The 20,462-nt window shown below is 42.4% G+C and overlaps 1 protein-coding gene across 1 annotated transcript in view; it reads right to left on the bottom strand.

Moving 5' to 3' along the window:
• The window catches only part of ADCY10 (adenylate cyclase 10), a 77,411-nt gene that overhangs the window by 25,850 nt on the left and 31,099 nt on the right, over positions 1-20,462 (bottom strand). Inside the window, exons 16-20 of the mRNA XM_045877538.2 lie at positions 19,726-20,000; positions 17,997-18,133; positions 4,164-4,292; positions 2,713-2,991; positions 2,303-2,593 (exon numbers count right to left, since the gene is read on the bottom strand). Of these exons, the coding sequence (XP_045733494.1) occupies positions 2,303-2,593; positions 2,713-2,991; positions 4,164-4,292; positions 17,997-18,133; positions 19,726-20,000 (1,111 nt within the window). The remainder of the gene's footprint in view (positions 1-2,302; positions 2,594-2,712; positions 2,992-4,163; positions 4,293-17,996; positions 18,134-19,725; positions 20,001-20,462) is intronic.

The following is a 20,462-nucleotide window of genomic DNA, read 5'->3' as shown; positions in this document are numbered from 1 at the left end:
GGCGTCTGACTCTTGATTTTGACTCAGGTCATGATCTCAAGGTTGTGTGACCGAGCCCCGTGTCTATGGTCAGCGGGGAGTCTGTTTGGGATTCTCTCCCTCTGTCCCTCCCCCTTCTCTAAAATAAATAAACAAATCTTAAACAAAAATCAACTGTGATTTTACCCCCCACTGCCACCAAATATATATATATATATATATAATTACATACATAGAGAGACTCCCTGGTTCCACATAGTCTGGAATCTCCCTTCCCCTTTCTCTTTTATTTATTTATTTATTCATTCATTCATTCATATTTATTTATTTATTTTTAAAGTAGGCTCCACACCCAGCATGGAGCCCAACACAGGGCTTGAACTCACAGCCCTGAGATTAAGACCTGGGCCGAATCAAGAGTCAGATGCTTAGATGACTGAGTCACCAGGCTGCCCCTTGCTTCCCCTTTCTCTTATCGGCCTCAGTCAGCTCTCTCCTACTGGTATTTTCACTGGTTCCTTGAACATGGACCTATGTTGGGATCATCCCTGAAGCTTCTTGGATTTGCACATGCATCCTTGTCAGCCCTCATTTTCTGCCCTCTGGGCACCTGTTTTTTTGTTGTTGTAGGGGTGTGCCCTCTCTTGGTCCTCAAGTCCTTCTTAAAAGTTGTTATTTTCTTGTGTCTTCCTTTCCAGCATCTAGGGCTCTTCTCATACTCCCAAAAGTACTTGGGAAGTACTTAAAATGGTTCCAGGCTGGCTTTTTCTCCCATCTGATCCATGAAAATCCGGACTCTAAGGCTCTGAACCTAAAGCCTGACTTCTCTTTTTTGAAAAGGGAGATGGGCAAGTGTTAGTACTGGGTCAAAGAGAGACTTATGCCACACTGCAAAGCTGCTTTCTTCCTGATCGAGGACTGAGAGGGCATCGCCTTCCTCCCTCTCTGACTCCATTGACTGTCACATCCAGGAACCTCTTCTAATCTCCCCTGCCAGTCTTGCCCAAAGGTCCCACCCTGTACTTTGGGAAACTCAGGTGTACTGGGCACAGCATGAGTTTGGGAATGAGACTGACCTGTGATTGAATAGTTATCACTCATTCTGTGGCACTGGACAAGTTATTCAATCTTCCAGAACCTCAGTTTTCTCATGTATAAAATGAAAATAGCCCTCCACCTTGAAAGGTTAACATGAAGATCAAATGAGAATGCATGTGAAATAAAGAGTGAATGAGAATAAATATTTATTTTGGGGGGCACCTGGGTGGCTCAGTCAGTGAAGCATCTGCCTTTGGCTCGGTCATGATCCTGGAGTCCCGGGATCAAGCCCCACATCGGGCTCCCTGCTCAGCGGGGAGTCTGCTTCTCCCTCTTCCTCTGCTCCTCTCCCTGCTGGCATTCTCTAGCTCTTGCACTCTCTCAAATAAATAATTAAAATTTTTAAAAAATTATTTTTGTACCTACTATGTGCTAGGCACTTTACATACATTTCTTCCCAATTTTTAATATCCATATAATATAGGAATTCTGTCCTTATAGCCTCTGTTTTCCCAACCAGACTTAGCCATAATCACCAAGGCCTTCGGCTAGAGTATGTAGCCCCCTGGTGCTCCTTGGTCACCCACGAGGGAGGGCTGAAGTTGGGGTTACTGCCCCTAGCCTCACATCCACCATGCCCATGGTAACGGAGTCCCTGGTCCCTGATACCCCTTGAATCCTCTCCTGTGTTTTCCCAGATTGTGTAGCTGATTTGTGCTATCAGACTGTAACTTTCTCGCTTTTGCTTCATGGATGTCTGGAACCCCGGCCCTGAGCCTCAGCCCCCTTTTCTGGGGCCTTGACCTGCTTAGCCCTGCATAATTCTCCCCCTCTCACATTCTTTCTCTGATGGAACCTCGTTTCAAACCTGACTGCCAGAGCAACAACACTCTTACCTACCAAGAAACAGTACTCCCTCTTGCTCTTGTTTCTGCTTCAACATGTGAGACCCCTGCCCCCCACCCCCCTTGGATTCCAACCCTTGGTGTGAATTAAGCTGGGTCCATTTTATCCCTCTGGATATTTTCCTTTGAGCTCTGGCTGCACCCCATTTTGCCAGAGTCCTGATCTTCAACCCTCTCTGAGTCTCACAGCAAGGGTGTTTCTGCTGGACTCAGCTGCTCACATATCCCCCTTTCCCACTCCAGTGACCTATGCTACTTAAGTCTCCAGCCTTTTGCGGAACCCACGCCTCGAGGGACTTGAAGCCCTCAAGGTCCAAATAGTCCTAACTACTCCATTCCCCAGGAATAGTTAGGCCTAACGAGGAATGAGGTATGTTTACTTTTAAATCCGTGGGACTTAGCCATCTTCTTAATGGTATCCATGTCCAAACTGTTGAGGCGAATGTTCACTGTGAAGTGGTGGTAGGGGATGAAGTCCCCACTTTGGCAATGGTCACATCTGTGTGCATTTTCCTCTAAAAAGCGGGCACATTTCAAGTGCATGGCTTTCTTCTGGTCCTTCAGCCACAGTTCATAGGCTGTTTTCTGCATCATAGGCCTGCAAAATCGAATGATGTGGCACTCGATGACCTCGCTTTCCAGCTCGTGGAGCTCTTCCTCCTCACCAGGAGCTAGGGAGAACAGAAAGGCAATGACTGGGTCAGTCCCTGCTGCCCCACACACATTGGTTCCTTGACCAGGTATGCCTTTAACTAAGAGGAAATGTGAGTCACTTCCAGGTTCTACTCACCCATTCCCTCACTGGGCTTCAGAGAGAGCGAGCGATAATTCACCTCAAACGAGGCCGCATTCTGTTTTAGGGCCGTTCGGAGCTCCTTGCCATTCCGGAAACAATCAAAGACGTTGGATTCCACTAGAGTCGCCAGGGCCTTGATCATCATCTTCATGTTCCAACAAGGCAGAACCTCGAACAACAATTCCGTGGTGAAGGTCAGGCCGATAATGGCAGCACATCTCACCAACATCTGGTGGGAAAGGCTCATGCTATCCAGCTGAACCAGAGAGATTTCTGCAGGTGAAAAGCCACACAATAGGAAACTGGTCACCTGTCTTTAGCAAATACATTCTAGAGACGGACAACTGTCCTTCTCTACACTGCTTGTTTCACAGGAACCCGGCCACGCTAAACCAAAAGAGAGTATTTGCTTAGGACCTATTTCACAGAGAGTGCACGGTGCTGCTATCTGAGATACGCACGGCATGATGGCCAGCCCAGAACAAGACTGACTGCAAGGTGTTTGGGTTTTGTGCTAGAGTGTGACAGGGTTTGTGAGGACAGGGGAGGTCATGGTGGGCCACGGTAGTCGGAGAGTGCCTGCCATCCACCTGCTATGTTGACTTCGCCAGCTGGCCCTTGTCTGCCCCCCTCACTGACTGCCTCCTCCTAGCAACAAGCCTCCTCTCGACCTCGCCTGAGACTTACTCGTTCTTGTGACAGTCTACTACCGTCTCTGTGCTCATGACAAAGTGCCAGAGAGCTTCAAGCTCCAATTCCAACTTCTCACCTATGTGTGGCTGTCATAGTCACATGGCTCCCTGGACACCTGGACCAGGATGTCCTTCTGTGACGTCACCTGCATCAGGACAAAATCCGAATTTCTCCACTTGCCCGCAGAATACTGCAGAAGCCAAGCTAGCCCATCTTCCTACTTTCATAGACATAGTGAATGAAACAAATGATGCTTTTTTGAAGTCTGAGAACCTCGAGGTGTCCCTAGGTCATCCTTCAAACATGTTCAGTTTTTCTAGATGGCATGGCTTGGAGCTGAATTCATACTAGAACATTGCTTGCAAGTCATTTTTTTCTAAAGGAATAATAATACAGCTCGGATATAAATTCCATGCTCGTCATTTCTTAAAAAATAAATGACAGAAAAAGTGTCAGTATTTGATTTTCTCCCTTATTATTTGGCTTTGATTTAATGAAAAAATGTACTACACCTCATTTGTTTATGCAGTTGAACTGAACTTGGTTCAAATCAGACTCCAGAGTGTGCCCAGGGGAGCAGGTGGTTCCAAGTCAGAAGCAGAAAAGCTAAGCCTTCCATGGAGACTTCGACTGCCTGGGGTAACACAACACAGACAACCACCACAGTCTGCTACCACCTTCCTCTCTCCCTTTTCAACAATCATCCTAGAGAAAGGAAAAGGTCCTGGAACACAGGGTCAAATCTTCCTTACCTTTTAATGATGCTGGCGGTGACAGGTTTTTCAATCTGACACCACTGGCGAGATTACAGACTTCTTCAATTCCCTCCTCATTATTAGGAGTAAATATTTTTAATTCCTCGGTTGGCCTACTAAAATTCTCTGTAGGGAGATGAAAAGGAAGAACAATTGAGAGTCATTGTGCTATCACAATCTTGATTTTCCAATAAACTTCAAGATGGATCTTGCGAGAGAAAGAGCAGGTAGAGATGTGTGTTGGCTCACCGAGTATTTTGGAATAGCATTTTAAGTAAACTAATATATGAAAACCTAAATGTATGCAAAAATGTTCTGCCACCCCCAAAAGTATTGGGAATAACTATTGGAAGTCTTCCGGAGTATATGCAGTTTTATAGAAATTTGATTCAAAGATTATCAGTGTGTATCTTATAGTATGTAGTAACATATATTTGTATGCACATTCAAATATCCACACTCAGATGCAAACACGTTCTGTGGGAGATTGCACTCGACTTACAACATGGTTATCAGAAAGAGATATTTAAAATGGTGAGGTTGATGGGGCACCTGGGTGGCTCAGTCGTTAAGCGACTGCCTTTGGCTCAGGTCGGGATCCCAGGGTCCTGGGATCGAGTCCCGCATTGGGCTCCCTGCTCTGCGGGGAGCCTGCTTCTCCCTCTCCCACTCCCCCTGCTTGTGTGCCCTCTCTCGCTGTGTCTCTCTCTATCAAATAAAAGAAAAAAAATCTTTAAAAAATAAAAATAAAAAAAATAAAATGGTGAGGTTGGATAATACACTTGCCTGGTAACTGTCTCCTGGTACTCCAAAATGCATTACTTCCTTATTCCTCCAGTCATTCATGTAACAGCATGATATGTGATGTGGAAATATGAAGGTGAACACAGCTAAGTTTCTAATCTCCTGGAGAGATAAGATATGTACACAAAGGGCTACACTTCCAGGCAGTAAACAAGCCCCATGTGAGTGGCACAGTGTCAGAGAGTTCAATGTCGATACAGTACAGACCTTTTTTTCACCATAGCCTGTGAAGGCTATAAACGTGAATAGTGCATGCTTCCAACCCCAAGGAGCTTAAAATCTTAGAGACAGATACTGAAGTAATTAGTCATCATGCCAGAGTGTAACAAACAGCAACAATGGAATACGAAGAAGTGATGGTGGGTAGGACTAGGTAGTGGTACTGCGTGGCCTACTGAGGAAATGGGTCTGGTGATGGAGCTGAGACACGAGTGTTGCCAAGAATCAAGCTGGGAGATAGAGGAGGAGCTATAGTATGGGAGGGAGGGCGATGCATTAAGGTTTAAGTAGGTTGAGTTTGAGGGGGGTCTAGAAGACCATCCAATGGGCAATTGGGAATATACCATCTAGAATTAAGAATGAGGTTATGGTTGAAGATTACACACATGCATACACACACACACATACACACACACAAAGGCTGGAGAACAGATGAATAACGCCTGGGGAGAGAGAACCAAGCTAGCAAAGAAGGGGGCTAAGGATGGAACTTGAAGAAAGCTGTCATTGGAACAGTAGACCCAGGGAGCCAAGCTGAGGGCTGACTGGTCAGAGAGGTGAGGTGTGGGGACAGGAAGAGTTCAGAATGAGGGAGGTCAAGGCAGGGTGGAATACCCAAAAAGGGGCCCGGTGTGAGTGTGTATGAGTGTGTTAGGGGTAGGAGAGTGAGGTTCAAGGGCACGACTTGGTCCATGTTCTTTTATGCTTTTTCATTTCCCTTTCTAGGACCTAGCAACTGGGATGACCCTTCTTTCAATCACTCAACCAGTGTCAGCTGAGCACCCCTAGGTACTGAGCATTGTTCTGGGGTTAAAGATTCCAAAATGTACAAGATTTCCTGCCTCACAAAGTTTAAATTCCAACAGTGGCAGAGAGACAAGGAACAACAGATAGATAAATTGATAGGATAATATCATAATGTGACTTCGTTGTATGAAGGAACAGAGACTCACAAGAGGTGCAGGGTCAGGGAGGCTTTCTTCAGCTAGACTGAGGTAGAGAAAGTCACCCTGAGCAGGCAACACCTGAGCTGAGGGAGAGAGGAGCCAACAGTGTGTTTGAGGCACCTGAGGAGAGAGGATAGCGGTCTGAAGCAGAAAGGAGCGCGGTGTGTGTCCCGGCAGTGGAAATGCCAGAAATGCAGCTGGTGTGGCTTAAACACATTTCAGAACACTGATGAGACCACACAGGTGTGAAAGTCGGGTGCTGAAGGGGTTTCCAGTCCCAAGTGGGAGGCTGGATTTCGTCATAAGCTCAGTGGGAAACCACTGAATGTTGTACGTTTGGGTTTTTTAAAATTTAATTTAATTTTATTATATTATGTTAGTAAATGTTGTATGTTTTTAAAAAATCTTTTTATTTGAAAAGTTTCAAACTTACCAAAAGTTGTAAGAATAAAACTGTGTACTCTTTATTCAAGTTCACCTGTTGTTAACATTTTGCCTCATTTGCCATAACCTTTGTTTTCTCTATATGTACATATTTCTTCTGAAGCATTTGAATGCAAGTTGCACAATTCATGCCCCTTTACCCCAAATACTTTACTCTGTATTTCCTAAGAATGAGATTCTCTTACATAACTGGAGTGCACTCTTCAGCTTCAGAATATTTCACATTGAAATAGGAATTTACCGTCCATGTTCCAGTTTTGTCAACCGACTCAATAATGTCCTTTAGCATTTTTTTCTTCCAACATAGGATCCAGTCTAGGATCATGTATTGTATATAGTTTTTTTTTTTTTTAATTTAGGTGAAATTCATGTACAATTAACCATTTTAATGTTTATAATTCAGTGGCATTTGGTGCATTCACATTGTTTGCAACCAAAACCTCTCTCTAGTTTCAAAATTTTTCTTTCTTTTTTTTCTTTTTAAATTTTTTTTCTTTATTTTTTAAAAGATTTTATTTATTCATTTGGGAGAGAGAGAGACAGAGGGAGAAAGAAAGAGCATGAGCAGTGGGGAGAGGCAGAGGGAGAAGCAGGCTCCTCGCTGAGCCAGGAGCCCGACGTGGGGCTCGATCCCAAGACCTGGAGATCACAACCTGAGCCAAAGGCAGACACTTAACCATCTGAGCCACCCAGGTGCCCCAAGTTTCAGAATTTTTCAATCACCCCAGAAGATACTGAACAGTTTTAAAGGAGTCATCTGTTTTGAAAAGAGCTCTTAACAGACACTGAATAAATGTTTGTGGAACAAATAAACATGTAAAATGTAGGAACAGTATTGTTCAGTAGTATTTATATTTACAAATTTCCTTTTGTTCATTCATCGGCTAATATATTACTGTAAGGGACTTATCTAAAAATAATGATCTTAGCACGCATTGTCCATCTGATGATTCATTACCCTCCTTAAAACTAATTTAGCCAAGAAAAGCCTTATCTGACTGTTTTTTAATCATGATTACCCAGAAAAAAATAATAGCTTTCTTTTAAAAAGCAAACTTATGTCTGTCTTGTTTCTCCTCTAGATGTGGCCACTCTGGCCATGTGGTCCTGTGGGCCTGTCATTATACACAGAATGAGAGGCAGCAGATGAAGCCACAGACTGAAACACAGTTCATGGAGGGACACGGGGCCTCTGTGCTTCATTCAATCATGCAGGAGACATGGGGAGTTTCAGGAAGCAAGAGGAATTTCTTTGTGAAATTTCCCTTATTATCACCTTTAGGTGATAATTTTCTATCCTGCTATATGTAGAAAACCAGCACCAAAACCTCCTTTATTACAAATATTCATCTAAGCATGGCACTGATTTTCCATCTACAAGCTCACCCTTAAATTTGTCTCAGAGGAAGGAGTTGTTATTCTGCAAGCTTAGCAATATTAATGTGCACAGTGCTTATAGCTGTAAAACCCCCATCACTTATTTGAGAACTTCCATTTCTTAGAAAGCTGGAGTAGACATGTTTTTGTCTATTCCTCCTGTTAACTACAACTAAAAACCGTGTCATTATATATAAAGCAAATATAAGAAGACACTGAAGGTGGAGAGAAGTCAGACTGGCTAGGGACATTGGGACCCAAGGAACAACATAGCAGTGATTTTCCTGAGTTTTCTTTTTGCCTTATATCCCAGATGTGGAGGGAAGAATCTTTTTTTTTTTTTTTTAAAGATTTTATTTATTTATTTGACAGAGAAAAACACAGCGAGAGAGGGAACACAAACGGGGAGTGGGAGAGGGAGAAGCAGACTCCCGCCGAGCAGGGAGCCCAATGCGGGACTCAATCCCGGGACTCCAGGATCATGACCTGAGCCGAAGGCAGTCGCTTAACCAACTGAGCCACCCAGGTGCCCTGGAGGGAAGAATCTTAACAACCTAGAAACAGCAAGGGTTGCAAACAATAGCCTGCACTTTCTGCCAAAGGACCAGCAAAGGGGCACCTAGCGAGACAGAAAATTTTTAGACAAAACCACTTTACTCCAGCTAACCAAACAAACAAAAAACAAAAACAAGTAATGTAGCCCACACCTGCTCCCACCAGCAAAGGCTGAGGGAGGGGGCACCTGGGTGGCTCAGTTGGTTAAGCGACTGCCTTCGGCTCAGGTCATGATCCTGGAGTCCCTGGATCGAGTCCCGCGTCAGGCTCCCTGCTCGGCAGGGAGTCTGCTTCGTCCTCTGACCCTATCCCCTCTCATGTTTTCTCTCTCTCTCAAATAAATAAATAAAATCTTTTTTAAAAAACAAAAAACAAAAAACAAAGGCTGAGGGAGGAGCCTTGGCTTCCATCCCAAAAGCTGAGAGAAAAAACTGTCAACCCAGAATCCTATATCCAACAAAAATATCCTTCAGAAATGAAGGGGAAATCAAGGTAGTCTCAGATAATGGGAAACTAAGACAATTGGTAGCCAGTAGACCTACCCTGAAAGAATGACTAAGAGACATTCTCTAAACAGAAAAGAAACAATAAAAGAAGAAACAGAACATCAAAAAAGAATAAAGAACAGGATAAGCAAAAATATGGGTAAATACAATAGATTTCCCTTCTCCTCTTAAGCCTTCTAAATTATATTTGCAGTTCAAGCAAAAATTATAACAACCACCTTATGTGGTTCTAAATGTATGCAGAGAAAATGTTTACTTATTTTATTATTTTAATTATTATTTTTTTAAAGATTTTATTTATTTGACAGAGAGAGACACAGCGAAAGACGGAACACAAGCAGCTGGAGTGGGAGAGGGAGAAGCAGGCTTCACGCTGAGCAGGGAGCCCGATGCGGGGCTCGATCCCAGGGCCCTGAGATCATGACCTGAGCCGAAGGCAGACACTTAACGACTGAGCCATCCAGGCGCCCCCCCTTTTTTTAAAAATATTTTATTTATTTATTTGACAGAGGGAGACACAGCGAGAGAGGGAACACAAGCAGGGGGAGTGAGAGAGGGAGAAGCAGGCTCCCCACTGAGCAGGGAGCTGGACGTGGGGCTCAATCCCAGGACCCTGGGATCATGACCTGAGCTGAAGGCAGATGCTTAACTGACTGAGCCACCCAGGCGCCCCTTATTTATTTATTTGACAGAGAGAGAAGAAGCAAGAGAAGGAACACTAGCAGGGGGAGCGGGAGAGGGAGAAGCAGGCTCCCTCCTGAGCAAGGAGCCCCATGCGGGGCTCGATCCCAGGACCCTCAGATCATGACCTGAGCCGAAGGCAGACACTGAATGACTGAGCCACCCAGGCACCCCAGAGAAAATATTTAAAATAATTATAAATAGATGGTAAAGGAATGTAAAAAGGGGTAAGGTTTCTAATCTTTACTCAGACTGTTAAAACAGTGACATCAGTGGACTGTGATAACATATGCATATATATTATGTAATAGCTAGAGCAATCACTGAAAAAGCTATACAGAGAGATAGCCTCACAAATACTGTAGATAAATGAAGACAGAATTCTAAAGAATGCTCAAACAGCCAAGGGAGACAGGAAAATGAAAACAGTGACATGGGGAGAAGAAAGGGAAACAAAAGATAAAATGGCAGACTTAAACTCTGACATAACAATTATTGCATTAAATGTAAATGGTCTAAATATAACAATTGAAAGATAAATTTCCTGAGTATATTTAAAACATAACTACCTGATCTCTACACAGAATTCACTTCAAATATAATATGATATGATATGATATGATATGATATACACAGGTTGAAAGTAAAAGAATAGCATGAATAACATGCAAATGTTAATCAAAAGAAAATAAGAATAGTTATATTAATATCAGGCAGAGCAGACTTTGGAGCAAAGAAAGTTACCAGAGGGTAGGGGTTGGGCTAGATGAGTGGTAGGTATTAAGGAAGGCACTTGTTATGATGAGCACTGGGTGTTGTATGTAAGTGATGAATGACTGAATTCTACTCCTGAAACCAATATTGTACTGTATGTTAATTAACTAGAATTTATTTTTTACTTTTTTATTTTTTATTTTTTATTTTTTTTAAAAGATTTTATTTATTTATTTGAGAGAGAGAGAGATAGCGAGAGCGGGAACACAAGCAGGGGGAGTGGGAGAGTGAGAAGCAGGCTTCCTGCCGAGCAGGGAGCCCGATGTGGGACTCGATCCCAGGACCCTGGGATCATGACCTGAGCCGAAGGCAGACGCTTAACGATTGAGCCACCCAGGCGCCCTTAACTAGAATTTAAATAAACATTTGGACAAAAAAGTTCCCAGAGACAGAGAGGGATATCATATAATGATAAAAGGGTCAATCCACCAAGACAAATAGCAATCCTAAATGTTTATACACCAAACAAAAAAGCTGCAAAATAAGTGAAGCAAAAACTGATAGACAAATCCACAATTACAGCTGGAGACTTCAACATTCTTCCCTCAGCAATTGGTAGAACAATTAGACAGAAAATCAGGCCAGCATATAGATGAATTTGACAACCATTAATCATCAGGATCTAACCAACACTTATATAGCATTCTACCAACAAAAGCAAGAATATACATTCTTTTCAAGTGCCTATGGAACACTGACCAAAATAGACCATATCTTGTGAACAAACTTCAACAAATTTAAAATAAATTGAAATTGTACAGAGCATGTTCTCTAAATATAATGGAATTAAAACAGAAACCAATAACAGAATGATAACAAAAAGGGATCCAACCACTTGGAAACAGCATTCTTTTCAATAATCCATGACTAAAGAGGAAAACTCAAGGTAAATTTAAAAAGATATTGAATCAAATAAAAATAAAAATACAATATATTAAAATTTGTGAGACATAGCTAATGCAGTACCATGGGGAAAATTTATAGCACTAAAAATGCACACATAAGAAAGAAGAAATATCTCAAACTGATAATCTAAACCTCCAACAATGAAGAGGAGCAAATTAAACTCAAAGCAAGCAGGATGAAGGAAATAAGAAGAGCAGAAATCAACAAAACAAAGAGCTGAGTCTTTTGAAAGATCAAGAAAATTGACAAATCTGTAGTTAAGACTAACAAGAAAGAAAGAAAATACAAATTACCAATATCAGGAATGAAACAGGGGATATCACTACAGACCCTGCAGACATCAAAAAGATATTAAATGAATACTCTGAACAACTCCAGACACATAAATCTGAGAACTTAGATGAAATGGACCAGTTTCTCAAAAGAAAACCTACCACAATTAATATAAAATAGATCATTTGAATAGCCCCATAACTATTAAGGAAATTGAAATTTTAATTTAAAAACTCCCCAAAAAGATGTTGAGGTTTTCCCTTAAATTTTCCTTGTCTAGCAAGCAAGATGGAGGAGTTTCACCTCTTGAAGATACCCCTGTCCCCCAGGAGCACCCTACCCATCCTTAGAGCTTATGAGTCATATGGGGAAGAGGATTCTTGAAGACAGAGCAATGCAATACTTGTAACTTTTGTTAATAGACCCATCTTTCAAAGTGATGTCATTTTTACATTTGATATGCTTGTATTTATGTAGGATGTATATAGTTTAGGGGATTTTTTTGTTTGGTTTTATTTTCTAGAAAAGTCAACATGCCTGTTTTTATTTATTGCTTGAAAAGATCATTTGAAGAAAAATAAATACATTTTCAACCACCAAATAGATAAACAAAAACTCCCCAAAAAGAAATCCCCAGGATGGGATAGTTTCACTGGAGAATTCTACCAAACATTTAGGGAAGAATTATTTCCAATCCTACACAATTCCTTCTAGGAAATAGGAGGGAACAGTTCCCATTTCACTTTACAAAGCTAGTATTACCATGAAGCCAAAACCAGACAAAACAACAAAGAGAAAGAGGGAGGGAAAACTACAGAACAATATCCCACATGAATATAGATGCAACAATCCTTAACACCAGATTAAGCAAATAGAATTCAGCAATATGCAAAAATAATAATAGAACATGCCTAAATGGAGTTCATTCCAGGGATGCAAGGCTGGTTCAATATTTGAAGGTCAATCAATGTAATCTATCATATTAACAGAAAACAAAATTAACATAATCATAGCAATTAATGCAGAAAATAATTTGATAAGGTTCAAAGCTCATTTATGATAAAAACTCTCAGAAAAATAGGAATAAAGGGGAACTTTCTCAACTTGAAAAAGACCATCTACAAAAACCCTACAGCTAACAGCATAGTTAATGCTTAAAGATTGAATGCTTTTCCCTAAGATCAGGAATAAGGCAAAGATGGCTACTCATAGCACTCTTATTCAACATAGCGCTGGAAGTTCTAGCCAGTTGAAAAGGCCAGAAAAGGAAATAAAAAGTATACAGATTGGAAGGGAAATAATAAAATTGTTCCTATTTGCAGACAACATGATTTTGTACATAGAAAATCCCAAAGACTCTACAAAATAAAAATCTCCTAGAATTAATAAATGAGTTCAGCAAGGACACAGAAACAAGATAAATACACACAATTCAGTTGCATTTCTACATACTAGCAATGAACATGTGAACACCAAAATTAAAAACATATAACATTTACAATATATTTTTTATTTTTATTTTATTATTTTTTTACGATTTTATCCATTTGACAAAGAGAGAGATCACAAGCAGAGGGGAGTGGAAGAGGGAGAGGGAGAAGCAGGCTCCCACTGAGCAGGGAGCCCAATGCAGGGCTCAATCCCAGCACCCCAGGATCATGACCCGAGCCGAAGGCAGCAGCTCAACCGACTGAGCCACCCGGGTGCCCTACAATATATATATATATATATATATATTTTTTTTTTTTTAAAGATTTATTTATTTAAGAGAGAGGGAGAGAGAGCACACAAGCGCAGTGGGGAGGGGCAGAAGGAGAGGGAGAGAGAATCCCAAGCAGACTTTGCACTGTGCGTGGAGCCTGACTTAGGGCTCAATCCCATGACCCCGAAAAATCACGAACTGAGCTGAAACCAAGAGTCTAATGCTCAACCGACTGCGCCACCCAGGCACCCCTACGATATTTTTTTAAAAAGAAATATTTAAGTGTCAATCTAACAAAACATGCACAGGATTTGTATGCTTGAAAACTACAAAAGACTCATGAAAGAAATCAAAGAAAATCTAAATAAATGGAAGAGATGTACTGTGTTCATGGACTGGAAGACAAGATAGAAAAGATGTCAATTTGCCCCAAATTGATATACAATGCAATGCATAAATATTGAAATTCCTATCAAAATCTCTCCAAGGGGGAGCCTGGGTGGCTCAGTCAGTTAAGCAGCCGACTCTTGGTTTCGGCTCAGGTCATGATCTCAGAGTCCTGGGATTGAACCCCGGGCCTGACTCCACGCTCCACACTCAGCAAGGAGTTTGCTTCAGGATTCTCTCTCTCCTTCTGCCCCTTCCCCTGTTCATTCTCTTTCTCTCTCTCTCTAAACAAATCTTAAAAAAACAAAACAAAAACAGACCCTCAAAGATTTTTGTAGATATACACAAGATTATTCTAAAGATTTATTTATTTATTTGAGGGAGTGGGGAAGAGGGACATAATCTCAAGCAGATTCCCTGTTGAGTGCAGAGCTGACTTGGGGCTCTATCTCATGACCCCGAGATCATGACCTGAACTGAAACCAAAAGTCGAACACTCAACCAACTGAGCCACCCAGGCACCCCCAGACAAGATTATTCTAAAGTTCATATGGAAAGGCAAAGGAACCAGAATAGCTAACAAAATTTTGAAAAAAGAAGAAGAAAGTGGAAGGAATCAGTTTTACATGGTTCCAAGACTAGATAGCTATAGTAATAAAAACTGAATGATATTGGCAAAGGGATAGACACATAGATCAATGGAACAGAATAGGAAACCAAAAATATACCCACACAAATACATCCAACTGATTTTTGACAAAGGTGCCAAAGCAATTCAAGGAAGAAAATACAGCCTTTTAATACATGGTGCTGGGGCAAAAGGACATGCATGGGGGGTAGGAAGGGGAAAAGAAGGGCCTCAACCTAAGTCTCACACTTTAAATTTTTTTTTTTTAAGATTTTATTTATTTGCAACAGAGAGAATGAGAGACAGAGAGCACAAGAGGGAGGAGGGTCAGAGGGAGAAGCAGACTCCCTGCTGAGCAGGGAGCCCGATGTAGAACTCGATCCCGGGACTCCAGGATCATAACTTGAGCCGAAGGCAGTTGCTTAACCAACTGAGCCACCCAGGAGCCCAAGTCTCACACTTTAAATGAAAATTAACTCAGAGGCGCCTGGGTGGCTCAGTCAGTTAAGTGTCTGCCTTCGGCTCAGGTCATGATCCCAGGGTCCTGGGATTAAGCCCCACATTGGGCTCCCTGCTCAGCGGGGAGTCTGCTTCTTGCTCTCCCACTCCCCCTGCTTGTGTTCCTGCTCTCCCTCCCTCTCTCTCTCTGTCAAATAAATAAATAAATAAATAAAATATAAAAAAAAAAAAGAAAATTAACTCAGGCGCCTGGGTGGCTCAGTTGGTTGGCCGACTGCCTTTGGCTCAGGTCGTGATCCTGGAGTCCCAGGATCGAGTCCCGCATCGGGCTCCCTGCTCGGCGGGGGGTCTGCTTCTCCCTCTCCCGCTCCCCCCTCTTGTGCTCACTCTCAAATAAATAAATAAAATATTAAAAAAAAAAAAGAAAAAAGAAAACTAACTCAAAATGGATCACAAACTTAAATGTAAGATGTAAAACTTTGAGAAAAAAAAGGAAAGCACATAGGGAAAAACCTTTGACATTTAGGGATAAGCAAAGAATTCTTGGATTTGGAGCACCTGGGTGGCTCTGTCACTTAAGCATCTGCCTTCGGCTCAGGTCATGATCCCAGGGTCTTGGGATTGAGCCCTGCATCGGGCTCCCTACTCAGTGAGGAGTCTGCTTCTCCCTCTCCCTCTGCCTCTCCCCCCACCACTTGTGTGCTCTTTCCCTCTCTGAAATAAATAAATACATACAATCTTAAAAAAAAAAAAAAGAGTTCTTGGATTTAACATGACTTATAAAAGGAAAAATTGATAATTGAATTTTGTCAAAATTAAAACACTTTGATCCTTTGCAGAAAATGAAGACAAGCTACAGAGGGAAAATATTTGCGAACCTACATCTGACAAAAGACCTGTATCTAGAATAGATTAGAAACTCTCAAAACTCGGGGCACCTGGGTGGCTCAGTCAGTTAAGCATCTGCCTTCAGCTCAGGTCATGATCCCAGGGTCCTGGGATTGAGCCCCGCGCCGGGCTCCCTGCTCAGCGGGAAGCCTGCTTCTCTCTCTCCCTCTCCCAGTCCCCCTGCTTGTGTTCCCTCTCTCGCTGTGTCTCTCTGTCAAAATAAAATAAAATAAAATCTTAAAAAAAAAAGAAAAAGAAACTCTCAAAACTCAACATTAAAAAAAAAACCCAAGCGATCCAATTAGAAAATGGGCAAAAAACATGAAGAGATAGTTACCAAAGAAGATGTAGAGATGGCAAAAAAAAAAAAAAAAGCACACGAAAAGATATTCAACATCATTAGCAATTGGGGGGATGCAAATTAAGACCACAATTAGAGATCACCAAACACGTATCAGAATGTCTAAAATAAAAAACACAGTGACATCAATTGTTGGCAAGGATGGCAGAAAATTCCATCTCCCTCCATACACTGTTAATGGGAATGTAAAATGATACATCCACTTTGAAAATAGTTTGGCAGTTTAGGGGCTCCTGGGTGGCTCAGTCAGTTAAGCATCTGACTTCTGCTCAGGTCATGATCTCAGGGTCCTAGGATGGAGCTCCGCATTGCGCTCCCTGCTCAACGGGGAGCCTGCTTCTCCCTCTCCCTCTGCCACTCCCCCTGCTTGTGCGCGCTCTCTCTCTCCCTCTCTCAAGTAAATAAATAAAATCTTTAAAAATACAAAATAAAGGGCGCCTGGGTGGCTCAGTCTTTAGGCGTCTGCCTTCAGCTTGGGTCGTGATCCCAGGACCCTGGGATTGAGCCACACATCGGGCTCCCTGCTCGGCGGAAAGCCTGCTTCTCCCTCTCCCACTCCCCCAGCTTGTGTTCCTGCACTCGCTATCTCTCTCTGTCAAATAAATAAATAAAATATTAAAAAAATAAATAAATAATTTGGCAGTTTAAAAAAAAAGAACGAAAAACTCACAGTGTTAACTACCATATGACCCAGCCATTGCATGTCTGGGTATTTATTCTAGAGAAATGAAAACTTAGATTCACACAAAAGCCTGTACACGATGCTTGTAGGAGCTTTGTTTGTAATAGCCAAAAGCCGTAAACAGCCCAGATTCTGCAACAGGCGGATGGGATAGCAAGCTGTTGGGGCGTCCATACCATGGAACACTGCCCAGCAAGTAACTGCAACAACCCACCAATACACTGACAACCTGGAGGACCCCCAGAGAGTCCTGAGGAGTAAAAAAAAAACAACCCCAAGACATTACACATATCGTATGAGTCCAGTTAGATCCCATTCTTAAAATGACAAAATTACAGAAATGGGGAGTGGATTAGAGGTTGCCGGGGGTGGAGGGGGCAGGTGGGGTGGGGGGACAGAAGTGGGCGTGGCTATAAAACGGGCAACAAGGGGGGTCCTTGTGGGATGGAAACCTGGGTCTTGACTACCTCAGTGTCAGTATCCCGGCTATGCTATTATACGGCCACTTTGCATGATGTTACTACTGGGAAAACTGGGTAGAGGGTGCACGAAATCTCTCTGTATTATTTGTTTTAAAAAAAGAGGTAGCAAAGTATATTGATTCAGGTACTTCATTTATACTCCAGGAGGTTCCCAGAGTACCTCCTGTGGTGTCAGACACAGAGAAGGTGCTCAGTTGAATGAGTAAATGAAAAAGGATTTGAGGGGCACCTGGGTGGCTCAGTTGTTAAGCATCTGCCTTCAGCTCAGGTCATGGTCCCAGGGTCCTGGGATCGAGCCCCGCATTGGGCTCCCTGCTCCGCGGGAAGCCTGCTTCTCCCTCTCCCACTCCCCCTGCTTGTGTTCCCTCTCTCGCTGTGTCTCTCTCTGTCAAATAAATAAATAAAATATTTTTTTAAAAAAAGGATTTGAGTTCCTTTACCCCCATTTTATAATCGCTGCCTGCCAAAGAAAATCAAGGAATTTTCTCCCCTTACTTAACGTCTAACTCCCCCTTCAGTGTTGGTTCTGGGCTTTAAGATTCCCCAGTGTTCTTCCATGTTCTTTCCAAGGCACACATTCTTCCTACCAGTTCAGTGAGTCCCCACAGGAAATGTTAACTTCTCTCGCAATCTCGGATATCGGGTTTGCCACTCCTTGCCTCCCCAAGCCCCCTGACGCTATAGGATGCAGTCAGTGGAAAAGCCCATTCCCGCCCTCCCTGCAGAAGGAGAAAGAGTCTTAACGGGGTACTTACTGAACAGGTTATTCCAGGTCATATTGGTCTTTTCCTCAGACTCCATCGGTTGGAAAACAAGTACCCTGTGATGGTCAAGGTTTTTTAGCAATTCTTCACAGTAAAATGGAATCCCACAGCTTCCCTCCACCAGGTACCTGCAGTAGAAACAAGGCGACCTGTTTACACCAAACAACCATCTTTTAGGAAGGAAAAATATTTGATGCATCTAATTATTTGAAAAAACTCATTATTTGAAAATAACAATATTCTCTGTTTCCACTTGTTTTCCTTTTTTGGGTTGCTTTTTTTCTTTTTCTTTCATTTTTTAAAATTACATAAAATCTTTTTTTTTTTTAAAGATTTTATTTATTTATTTGAGAGAGAGAATGAGAGACAGAGAGCACGAGCGGGAAGAGGGTCAGAGGGAGAAGCAGACCCCCCGCTGAGCAGGGAGCCGGATGCGGGACTCGATCCCGAGACTCCAGGATCATGACCTGAGCCGAAGGCAGTCGCTCAACCAACTGAGCCACCCAGGTGCCCAAAATTACATAAAATCTTTACATTTTTTTCAAAGCCCAAACTATATAATCAGGTACATCCTCGGTGTTGCCTCCCTTGCTCACCTTCTAAATAACCATGTCAGTTAGTTTCCGGCTTATCTGCTCAATGTTTGTTTTTAAACATATAAACAAAAGCACACAGACGTATTTCATCCCCCCCCCTTTTTTTTACCTAAAAGACAGCATGTCACCCCTACTGCATGCTTGGCTACACCTTGTTTTTTCACTCAAGAATATATCCTGCCCATCCCTCCATATCAGTAGATCTTTCTCATTCTTCTTAATGCTATGTAGTGCTCCACTGTGTGCATGCATCCTATTTTATCCTACTTATCCTCTCAGAGATGGACATCTGGATTGTTTTCAGTCTTTTGCTAATACAAATAATGCTTCGATAAAACTTTGTCCATATGTCTCTTTATAGCTTTGTTAATGAATCTTTGAGATAGAATCCTAGAATTGGGGTTGCTAGATCAAAAGGTAAATGTACATGTATAGATACACATACACACGAAATACACACATACACATAGAAAGAGAAAGAGCAAAAGACAAAGGGAAAGAGCATGCCAAATTCGTGCCTGGAGTTCTTTTAAATGGGACTTTGTCCCAGACATCTTTCTTCCAGAAGCAAAGCAAACTCATTAGAAAGAATGGATGCAGATACCAAGGTGGGTTGTAAGCAGCCAGCTAAAGAAGGGGCACTGTCCACGCTGTTAAGGTGACCACTGTCTGGACCCCAGTGGGGGAGTCACTGAGAGGCTCAGAGAGCAGTGACTAAAGAGCCTGCCTTCAACACCTGCCACAGACGGAACAGCAAGTCCAGCCTACATTACCGACAGCCGAGTGAGACCTTGCTTATTTGCAGGTTGTGTCTTTAAAGCTTACCAGTTTGCCTTTTGTGACACTTGCCCATGATGACGCCCTCTATCACTGTTGATTAAACCGAGCATGTCTATACCCAGCACGATGAAAGGGAAGCCAAACTGATGTCACTGAGCCAAGTTTAAGGAGGCGTAACAGGAGCGATAACAAGGAAAAGGATGATAAATGGCTCTTTTGAAAGGTAGGACCAGTGAAAATGCCAAAACGGGTGCTTTCAGATGTATCTTAAGAAATCTGATGAAGTCTGGATCTGGGGAATGGACACGGATGTGAAGACCGCAGGGGAGAAACAGGATACCCACGTGTCCAGTTCTTTGGGGATGCCCCTGACGTTGAGGTCTAGGCAGACCTTGTTGCGGATGTCCTTAGGCTGCACGGCTCCAAGGGTGATGTAGGTGGTGTGTCTGTTCTTCATTATGGTCCTGGCCGCTGCACAGGGTATGTCAGTGAAGGGAGACAGGGACATGATGATGAAGATAGGAACCGTCCGGATCAGCTTCTCCATAAAGGCCCAGGAGGCTGAGTCAATAAACTGGCCCTCATCGATGATGAAAATAATCCTTTCCTCTTTCACTGTCTGGACAAAGTAGAGAAACAGAAAAATGCTGGAGGACTTTGGATTTTTATTCACGTGTATGGGTATGCATGTGTATGCACTGATATTGTGGTGCTAAATTAAAATCTTCTTTCCAATAAATTTGTATTAATTTAGATTCCACTAACTTGGAATGTGTGGCAATTTGGACAGAGCTGACTGGAATGGATTCTTACTTCATCAAATCCCTGTGTAAAGATAATGCAGATTTGTAGGGTAAACGGGGTTGTAGCCAAGTAAAAGCACCCGCTACATAAAAAGAACTGATATCTTCACCACACGTCATTTTAATCTACTGACAAATGAAGATCTCCTGGGTTTATCTAACTGACATTTGTTCAACCAACATGTATGTATTCAACACACACTAACGGAGCACCTACTGGGCTAGACGCTACATACGCAGTGCTGAAAGAAGCTAAGCTAGTTGATGCTATTCTAGTC

The sequence above is a fragment of the Mirounga angustirostris genome, unplaced genomic scaffold, assembly GCF_029215605.1.
Source record: "Mirounga angustirostris isolate CCGP_5_RB_7025 unplaced genomic scaffold, mMirAng1.0.hap1 SCAF_6, whole genome shotgun sequence".
Classification (NCBI taxonomy): Eukaryota; Metazoa; Chordata; class Mammalia; order Carnivora; family Phocidae; genus Mirounga; species Mirounga angustirostris.
The sequence above is the reverse complement of the archived record's forward strand: the minus strand, read 5'-3'. Positions and strand labels throughout refer to the sequence as shown.